This window comes from Diprion similis, chromosome 13 (assembly GCF_021155765.1).
Source record: "Diprion similis isolate iyDipSimi1 chromosome 13, iyDipSimi1.1, whole genome shotgun sequence".
NCBI lineage: Eukaryota > Metazoa > Arthropoda > Insecta > Hymenoptera > Diprionidae > Diprion > Diprion similis.
In genome coordinates this window covers 7,521,859-7,532,852 of record NC_060117.1, presented here as the reverse complement: position 1 = coordinate 7,532,852, position 10,994 = coordinate 7,521,859, and the positions used below count along the sequence as shown (strand labels likewise).

The window sequence follows — 10,994 nt, the reverse complement described above, 5'->3', positions numbered from 1 at the left end:
TTTATTCAATTCGTTGAAGTGAAATCTGGTGACAGCGGTGGGATAGAAATTATTTTTTTCTGGATTATTTCACTTTGTTAATTCGATTCATCAAAAATCAGCGTACACTATTCGAAACGTGATGAGTTGTTTAATCCGATCTCAATGATCCGTTCATCACTATTTCCCGTTGTGATTAGTTATCAACCCTTTTCAGTTGACCTCCTCGTGTTTTGGCGCGTGTTCTCGCCCCTTTACGTTGAGTGTCGCGTGATTTCTAGGGAATCTATCCCTGTATTGTGAGCACTCGTGCGAAGCGTCGATTTTCCGAAAAAATCACACCCTTATTGGCATTTTCAGTCCTCAAAACGACGAATGGCTCGCGAGGACGAGTGTAACTGCCGGTGACCCCGGTCACTAGACCTCAAGATGCAATTAGTATCGTGACGTGATCCTAGCTGCAATTACCACCGCGGTGCTCGGAGCCTTAAGTGACGAAGGGGCTGATGGACAGGCGGAAGGCCTTCGTCCAAAGTGCCTGTAGAGTACCGTCCCCATTCAGTGTTACTCGGAACCAGCAATAGCCCGAGGTGTACATGAGGTGGTTCCTGTTTTTCGACCATAACCCGGAAGTGAAAGTGTACAGATGTATAGAAATCAATCTCTGGAATTTATATTCAAATTTTATTTTCACCCCTCGTTTATTTTCTTTTTATTTATCTACGAACAATGAGCGACCCGTTTTCCCTTTCGGGAAGGGTATCACGATTCGGAGCCAATCTTCTTCACCCTGACGCTGTTAACGGATTAATAAATTATCCAACACTCGTCTAGAGACGCGCCGCGTTAAGGCTGTGTGTGTATACAACCTACAACAGAATGCCAGTAATTGTATATTTTTACAAAATTTTAGAGAGATTTGAACAGAGGCAGTAGAGAAGATCAATTGCTTGATTATTCAATGCGTATAAAAATTTCAAGTGTCGTTCAGGAAGAGGAATTTCTGCGTGTATATACAAAGGTTTCGGTGAAACTTTGGAATTCGTTAATACAATCATTTCTACGCGGAGTTAAATTATCTCTTTTCATCGGTAGGTAAAAAATCGTTTAATAATACTCAAATTTTATTACTTCGGGACGAAAAAAATTTCCATCAAAACAAGCTAAAATACAGACATCAGTCGAGTCTTATTTCAATCACAAAATTATTCTTCGGCTTATGAAAATCGGTTAGTTTTCTTTAGTCTCTGAAGAAACTCACCTACCATTAAAAGCATAAAAACCACAATCTTGCAACGATTGACGACACAATTATTAAGAAGCACAAAAACGAACCCCAAAGTCGTTCATCTATAAAATTTTCCACACAACTATATTCCCAAGGGAAACGTTTTTTTTGCTCGTGAAAATGGATGGAACAGGGCTAAAACAGGGCAAGTTTTTAAAGTAAAATTGAGAAAACAAAAATGGAAAAAAAAAAAACAATTTCAAACATCGGAACGAAAAATGTGAGGCAGTAAAAAAGCGGTATCGCAATACACGAATCACTGCCCAAAGACCAATTAGGGATACATAAATTTCTTTCATATCCGCTGAGTACAATTATTATCCATATCAATCATGATATTTTCGATACCGTAATCCGTAAGGCGCGAAGACGAAGGTCGACTCTTTTCTCCCACCGATATGTAAAAAACGGAGAGGATTGGAATCAGATAATCACACGGTGATAAAACCACGTCACAGTTTTCGCGCCAAGTATTTGTAGCATCCTCGTATAAATTCTTCCCTCAAAAATCGAGGCTAAAAAATCTAGGAACGGGTCGCTCATGTGGTCGTAATATCCGTTTATCGTTGGTTCCTCCTCCCCCTACCCTCGTGTCTGATTCGGTGATCTGTGTATGATCTGATGTTGGCAGTGCAGAGTGCGCGAAATTGTGCGAAGAAATACTGCGAAGGGAAGGCCGAGGACGAAGGAACGATAGTGTAACCCCGATAACGTCGAGGCCGGAAGTTGGAGGGGGCGGTGGAGGGAGGGAAGCGGTGCGGAGCGGTCATATAGGTTAGATGTTCGAGGTCCTCGAGTGGCGGCCTTGGGAGCCAACGGGGTCGTGCAGGGCACGACGCGCCACCCCCAGCAGCCCCTCAGCCTCCCCCGCCTCCCTCGGGACCCCCGTGAAGGGGTTCCTCATCGGTTCCCCGGGTAGGCTGAGTCGGGCGCTCCTCCGGAGCCCCCAAGAAAGCAGCGAGGCTGGCGAGTGCCATGTGGCAGAGCGGCGGCATGGGTGGCCACGCCGCCAACAACCCGTGGATGAAGCTGATGGGCATCGTCCACAAGGAGAGGAGACACCACGACTCGGGGGGCGGCGGGGCGTCCGGGGGGCAGGCGTCGGCGACCACCGGAAGCAACGATCGGAACCTCAACCAGTGAGTTCACGCCCCCCCCCCTTTACGTGCACCGGCATTCGTTTATCAGTGCCACCTCCGGTTCCATTTCCGCGTTTCCTTGTTAGCTCGCCCGCGAGGTACTTGACCTCGGGAATCGGGCTTTCAGGCGAGGTTAACCGAGAGGGATGAAGGAAAGAAACAGAGCCGAGGGTGCGGGTCGACACGTAGAATGGCCAAAGAGTCGAAAGTCTGATTCGTTGAACTTCAAATTGAATATGTACGGAATGCCGGAATATTGGATCCACAGAATGGTTGAGAATATTTGATCGTTTATCTTTCTTAGATCACGAGTCAAATGATAGAATTAATATTGAAGAGTCAAAGAAACTGGAGGAAAAACAAATTTTTACGTTGTAGCCTTTCCATTGTGTGGCCATTCTACTCTCTTACCCTCATCCTTCAGGACTAAAATTAGTTTAAGATCTGATCAATCCCTGTCAAATAAGTATTTTGAATGTTTTTAGCAATTGCAAATTCAAATTACTGCTTCTGAAATGTTTCGAAATTCGAAATTTCCGGTACGATGACACACCTGATATCGAATGACAACAGCAACGGATTCACATTGAAATTTGTACAATAATTGGGTTTGCAATATTGCTGAGAATCAAGTCTGATATTTAAATTTTGGATTCGAAACAGAGAAATTATTCAATTTCACTTAAAATCTGTAATATGAATGTACTAGTTGACTACAATGAATCATTCGAAATTTTTATTATCAGTACAAAAGACGATAATAGTGAGAAAGAAATAATAATAACAATAATAATTGAGGTTCTTGTGGGAAATGTTCCGGAATGGATGCGATGAGGGATGTCACAGATGACATTTTCATATACATTCCAAAATGGGCAGTACGAGGCATTTTCAAAACTCCGTTCAAAAGTGTATTAATTTTCTCTCAGTCAAAAATATCCAAGAATAACTGTAGGTAAACCATATTGTCGTATTTTCTTCAGTTACTCTCGAAATAAGATAATATTTCAGAGCATTCAAAGAGATATTCCAAATATAAAAATTATTTTTATGAAGGTAAATGGAAAATCCAGTTTCAAAGAATTCTGATATGAATAACTCTCACGAATCTCAGAATTCATAAAAAATTACGTTCGAGCCTTATTGCATCGGAAATGATCCGAATAATCCTGGTCATTTCCGTTCCAAGTATAATTTTACAAATGACTGGTTCCATATTTTGGAAATTCTTTAGTGAAGATGGCTGTACAATAGTCGGATTTTTTCCACTTTCGATTGCAGCCGGTGTAGTTATTTAGTTTTATGGAATTGTGCGTTTAATTGCGGTATTCTGATAAATTTTGAAAAAAGAAAAATGTATTTCTATATTGTTTCAAAGACGATTTGTTATTTGATATTACTTGGCCAAGTTGCATTACCGAGCAGGGTAGCGTTCACCGGAAAAATAATTCCCTAACAATATAGGGATTTTTTTAGACAGTTGGTACACATCTCACTAGAAGGACTTAACCTCGACGAAAGGGGCGTGTCGCCGGAGTTCTAACGTGGTGCGCGTATACATGGTGTACCTAGGAGTGCAGCTTCTTTCTCCAAAAAAGCTTCTCTCTCGCGCTGGATTGGACTTAAGTAAGATGTGTACCAACGGCGCCAAAATATCCTAGATCGGTGGGAATTAATTGTTGTGACGTTGAACCTGCGCGGGGAAAAAATGAGCGGGACTTTAAACAACTCACACCACAACTATACACGATGGCATTACCAAGCAGAGTAACGTTTGCCAGAAAAATAATTCCCCAACAATATAGGGATTTTTTTAAACAGTTGGTACACGTTTCACTTAAAGCCTTTAACCTCAAAGAAACTGGCGAGTTGAAGGAGTTCTAGGCACACCATGCATACTCGAACCACGGTCAGGAGGAAAGGATGGTCTGCAGCAACGCCGGCGTGGCGCAAGGGTGGTTATTTGTGGGTGCGTCAACCACCAACTGAATTGACTACAATTCCGTACTCATGTTGGTATTCGTGACCGTAATCTGAAGATTTGATTGGTGTTATTTAATGTTCGATTGTTGCCGCGAGTACATTGAATCCATTATCACGATGTTCAGGCCACAGCCTGTGGAGGATGAAGAAAAAAGTGTCTGTGAGAATAAGAAAATCATAGTTTTTCCAACAGCTTGCAGCTTCATATCAATGCGAATAAAATTAATTTTGTTAAGGTGATAAGTTGGTAAAATGTAGATAACTTTTTTCAATTTTAATACAAGATAATCGTAAATTGTTGTATCCGTAAGCCACAAAGTTACAAAATATGCAAAAAATAATGTAACTGTAAACAAAAGCTTGGATATCGATATCATTTTGAATCACTTGAAAATTGTTAAAACACAACATATTCGTTCGATTTCACTCTATGACGGATCGTTTCAATTACATAATTACTTTTCACGAAGTGAGTGAAAAAATTGTTTTTTTTTTCTCACTACTCAATTCAATATTGTCATTTGTTTCTTTATAATATATGCAAAGTCAACAGCCTTATAATTAAAACTGAAATATCCCGACTGTTACCAACTTTTCAGTATTTTTCAGTTATCTGATTTCGCAGTTAAATATTTTTTCTCATTTTGAAGAAATTTTCATTATAATGACACTCTTCAATCTTCTTCAGTCAAGACATTCAAGTTAATAAAAAATTTCATCAATAATACTGTGATTATTGCAAATTGGTAACAAAATTCGTCCAAGGCTGTTAGATCAAGTCGAATATCAGCTTTACGAAGCTACGGTAATCACTCAGGTAACTCATCTAAAAGTTACAAGAGTTAAAAAATATTGAGTAGGTGCATTTTCTTCTGGAATTGGATTCTATTCGACTACCCAACGGGAGTTTTGAAGTTGATTAAACCGCAATCGAACCTCTCAAAGTTTTGACATCTTTTACGACTTAAGTGCTGTGAGTAAACCAGGCGTATTATTTACCAATTGTAGTGAATTTTAATGAATTTTTTTGCTGCACCATTAATTCTCTATCAAACAAGCGTTACAGAATTTTTTCTCTGCTAGCACGTGTTAAATAATTTTCAGCTCTTCAAATTAGCTTCTAATTTTCTGAAAAAAAAAAAACGCAACGATATTCAGGATTCATTTCGCATGAATTAAAACTACCAAGAACTGAACCGATTTCTAAACCACAAATCAATCGAATTCAAATTTCGCGCTTCTTTTCACGTTAAGAAAGATCGCGTGGTTTCCATGATCAATTCGAATGCTTAATTGCCGTATATATGTTCATATAATGAAACACGAATGGTCGAGTTTATTCGGTACCCTGAGCAAATTGATACTACGGGTCGCCAAGTGTGGCATTGGTTTACGCTTGGAATGGAATCGTTCGTTCTGCCGCTTCTCTAACGCCAACAATAAGTCACACAGAGATAGGAAATTAATTACATAGTCAGTTCAAACACAGGGGAGTTTCCCGTTCTCTGTGTGTTACTCTGGAACATTAGTGTTATCTTTGATCGGTTACGTGGAGGGTAATTAAAGGGGTAACTACGTATATCATCGTCGAATCACGTTGACTGTTTCAAGGAAGTTCTATATATACCTTTGCCGATAACGATGGTGCTGAAATTTGCGATAAAATAATCGTTTGTGAGTAAATCAAATTTCAAAATTTACCAAAATTCAACTCAAAATCTAAAACAATGAAGCGTCTGTCTCGTAGCAAGAATTCACGAAGTATTTTCAAAGACACTAAATCTCTAAATTTTTAAAAAATATTACAAGTGTTTTTGTGATATTCGGTATATTTGCTCAGATTTTTTTACGAATATCATCTGCATCACCGTTTGTCGGTGAATAATTTTTTTTCTTTAACCCTTTAGTTGAATTGATTTTTTCTTTTGACTAAGTAATATCGTCTCTTCGGTTGGGAAATATTTTCTGGCTTATTTAGATTGAATTTTTCTTTTAAACCGACTGAATTATACACGCAAAGGTATTTTGCGAGTGTTGAATCTCCTTGATTGTGGCTAAGGGACTGGTAATAACGGTAAATTTTATCTATCTGTCAAATGAAGTGTCTGAAACTGTCCATCAAACAGAGGTTTAAAAGGCGTGGCTGAAATTAATCGAGGTTCTGCATGAGAAGGTTTATCCTCTCATTGATTTTGAACCTGGCATAAAAATTTCAGCCTGCTCATATAAAATATGAGGGAAACTGGTAGAATTATGAAAACTTTTTCCTCATAGCACAATGAATAAAAAAAAAGTCAATGCGATATACATCCAGATTCTGATCGATCAGAGTGACGATGAGTCGTACGGTAAAAAAGTTTCAATCTCACCGATTCATGTTACGTAATAAAGGAGCATTCGATTCTGAATTATCGAGTTAATATTTATCTTCTCATTTGGTTAATTCTAAAACTAATCTCAGTTTTTCGCTCACGTTTATTAAATGACGATAGAATTACACAGTTTGGTAAAAATTATGAAATTCTGTCTCAGTAAATTTTGATTAAGAAAATAATCAAATATTAATCATATTTAAAGACTAATAGATGTTAGAGTTTGATTTACAATCGATGGAAATCGTCACACATGGGATAGTTTTATGGGGGGGATATTCCTGCTTTTCATTCGTTCGTCAAGTGCCACGTATAAAAATAATTGGCTTGTATTTTTCATTTCCGTTCCAAACGATAACTCGCTGTCTTCGATGTACCGAACCTGAAATATCGATTGCGCGTGCGCGTGCGTCAAATCCTTCGAATTTTATTGGCTGACAGTTTGCGCCTGATTGGGCAGCCGATGCAACACCAATCGCGACTATCAGAAAATGTCCCTAGGAGCCCACTGCGATTGGTGTTGCATCGGCTGCTCAATCAGGCGCAAACTGTCAGCCAATAAAATTCGAACAATTTGACGCACGCGACTATCAGAAAATGTCCCTAGGAGCCCACCGTTAGCTGTGGGTTCCTAGGGACATTTTTTGATAACCGCGATTGGTGTTGTTTGATCGCACTTTCCTCATGGACAAACGGTATGATAAAAATCATGTTTATAGAAAATAATTTCTCTCGGGTGTGTGTCGAACCAGAAAAATGTTGGCGAGGCTGCGTATAAGAGATGAAATCCCAAAGATATTGGCTGCAGCGTAAAGAGGGTTTCTCTCAGCCGCCCCGCACTTCCATTTCCGGAAATCTTTCTCTGTTTGCCCACCCCGGCAGAAGCGGGGCGGTGGTTCGGTTCCCGCAAAGAACTCAGCGATGCCGTGGCTTCCCAGGACGTAGTGCTTCTTGAGCAATCGTCATTTTTCTTCACCGTCAGATTCTTCGGCTCGAGGATAAACCTAAAGCAGCATCTAGTGAAATATGAAGGTCAGAATAAAGGAGGCCGCACCCCCGTCTATTTCAACGACAATGGCGAAGGGATTGACTGAGATAGCATCGATGTATATTATATGGGGCATTCCGTGCCAATGCAAACCCGATTTTGGCATCACCTTTTTTTTTGATTTTGTCAAAACTTTTACAGATTATAGTAGTGTTCAAAATAAAATAAAATATTGTCTTCTCGTGATAATTATAAATATTCGAGTTCTTCTATATGTATAGTTCAACCTTTTTTTCAACCCGTCAATGCGTCCTGTGCACTTAGTTATTTGTGTTTGGTACATTGGGGTAACGGATATTAGATTTGAATCTGTTTATCGATTTGAAATGAAAAATTTTGGACAATTTTTACTGGTTTTTTGGCAATCCGAAAAAAGGCTTAAGACTATAAATGCATTAAAGAGTTGATTTATTCGGATAAATATATTGAAAACCTGACAATTTTTACACGTTTTGATCGAGAGTAATATTCAGCAGTTCAAAAAAAAAAAATTTTCACCAAAGTCGGTGTCAGACTTGAAGAGTGAAATTCTTGAAAAAGTAAATAATTTATACTTCAGTTTGCTGTTATTGTACTTTGAATATTTGTGTTTATAGAAGTCTGTGTCGAAGAAGGTGAAATTGATATTGGATAACTTATTTTATTCATACGTTAAATGGATAATAATAGAAAAAAAAGATTATTATTTTCACATGTTACATATAATTTGACCATATTTATTAAACAGCCGAAAATGGTGCGAGAATTTTCCTCAGAATCGCAGGAACGCTAAGCTGTTTATTTTTTGTGAATAAAAATTGTCCAAGACGCTGAATAAAAATAGTACTATAAAAAGCGATTTTTTCATACAATCGATATCGAAATGACCGGATGAAAAATGAAATCGTCGCCATTTCGACACGAGTTTTGAAAAAGGTGCTGCTATAAAATTTTTTGAACGTTAATAATTAACTCAACCACCTTTCCACCGAAAAATTGAAACTCTTACAGACTTTATTATCACCTTGAAAAGTTAAAAAAAAAAAATCAAAATGGTGATATAAAAACCTGGTTAAATTGGCATGGAATGCCCTATGTAAAATACCCGTATCTCTGTACTGTTGATGAAACTTGCCGGTTTCATATTTCTGGTTGGATAATTCCACGTGATATTCTTCGAAGATGGGGTTGGGGATGAGAATAATTCGCGTCAAGTTTCTTTGCGGGAATAACTGAAGCGAACCCGCGTGATTCGATCTGACGTGACGTGTTTCAGAATATCTAACACTGAAGGGTGACATTCTCGAGGGTGCTGCCGGGATCGGGATGAAACTGTTGCAACTCCGAGTCGTATTCAGGTGTAATTATAGGTTCGTCTTAACCGTTATTTATAGCCTTCGGATTATCTGATCCTATTACACCAGAGGCGAGTGCCTCAGAGTCAAGAGGGTACGAGGTGACAATTATTTTTCCTACATCCCTGATTTTCTAACGAGTACCTAACCAATACTTGATTAGATAATAATTTCGACGATCAATTTTTCGAGAATTTAAACAGTTGAAAAAAATGCCGTCGATAATTGATTTCCCAAGCTTGTTTTATCTTTTCAACGAAATGCATTTCTGGTCATTTTTGAAAGCGAAGTACATTTGGATTATTGAAAAAAACACGATCGTAATAATGAAAACAAGACCGTTTTTTATGATTTAATAAATTTTTTTCTTACATCGTTAGAAGTAAATTTTGAAATATCTTTTCCATTTGTTCCTCACAGAATTCGTTATATAATCCGAAAATCTCTCCCCTTCTCGGGGTTGAAAGAGGCAATGAATTACAGAGAATTGTTTTTCCCTGGATTAACCGCACCTGCAGATTCTATTTACCTTTTACTCAACGGTTTACCTGCCAGAGGTTGACTTTGTGCGGTATGAGAGATTCATTCTCTCGGAATTTCAGCTCTACCCTAACGATTAAAACAAACGAGTTAACCGCTTAGCCCGAACAACCTTTTGCCAATAGGCTTTTTCCCGCCCCCCATGCACAGAACCCTGCACTATAAGTACGCTCCGGCGGGTAATTACACTCCGTCGACGGGCGTAATTTACGTCTGCGAATTTCAACAATACAACAATATTTTCCAGAGAACCGCAAGCGGGGAGCAAAGGCTCTAATTATTAATAATATAATTATCCAGACCGCAGAAGGAAGACACGATTTTTCATGTTTTAATGGAACCAAAAAAATCAGACCACTTTATTCGAATGTTCGCTTCTTGTAGAATGTAGTAGAAGTTTATAGTTAATGGGTTAAAAACTATGTGAAAATTAAAAATATTACAAGAGTCAACAAAAAAACTGCAAGGATTACGCGAAAATTCGATGGATTTTAAAGAAGGGGTTACAAAGATTACAAAAAATTTTACAAGAATTACAAAGATTTCAGAGACAGCAAATGTTACTATACGAAGATTGCACGGATTGCGGAAAGATTACAAAGATTACAGAGATTACAAGAATCACAAAGATTCTAGATGTAACACATATTACAAAGAGATTACAAGAAATACAAAGATTCCAGAAGTAAAATATATTGCAAAGGGATTACAACAATTACAAGGATCCCATAGACAGCAAGGATGAGAAAGATTACCAAAAAAGTTCAAGGATTACAAAGGTTACTAAATGACTGCAAAGACTTACACGAAGATTGTTCGGATCGCAGAGAGATTACAAATATCACAAAGAGATTACAAGAATCACAAAGATTCCAGTGGCAAAAATATTACAAAAAGATTACAAGAATTACAAAGATACCAGAGGCAAAAAATATTACAAAGATTACCAAAAGACTGCAAAAATTACACGAAAATTACACGGATTGCAAAGAGATTACAAATGGTTACAAGGTTATAAGGGGTTACGAGAGATGAAAAAGGTCACAAGAGATTACAGAGATTACATGACGTATCTACACCTAACATTCGTTAACCCCTCGATTGTAGTCACGAGCAAAACGAAAAAGAGTAATTAGCACCTGTTGGATTTTCTTCCTACTGCAGTTAAAAAACTGATATTTTCATTTTGCACATAAAACTATATTCCTCGGTTATAGTAAAAAATGGAAATAAAATTATGTAATCATACTATAGTAATAACCACTAGAAATTTAACTCTGTGATTCAGGGATTATCAGCTTGATAAATTCG

At 38.1% G+C, this 10,994-nt stretch overlaps 1 protein-coding gene across 2 annotated transcripts in view; it reads left to right on the top strand.

The window, feature by feature from the left end:
• Nucleotides 1–326: 326 nt before the first annotated feature.
• Nucleotides 327–10,994, top strand: part of LOC124413991 (potassium voltage-gated channel protein Shaker) — a 248,656-nt gene continuing 237,988 nt past the window's right edge. The window contains exons 1-2 of one of the 2 annotated variants that reach the window (XM_046894832.1): nt 327–627; nt 1,899–2,406. In XM_046894832.1, the coding sequence (XP_046750788.1) occupies nt 2,243–2,406 (164 nt within the window). In that variant the 5' untranslated portion in view covers nt 327–627; nt 1,899–2,242. Of the gene's footprint in view, nt 628–1,887; nt 2,407–10,994 lie in introns of those variants that run through there. The other variant, XM_046894833.1, reaches the window with a different exon arrangement.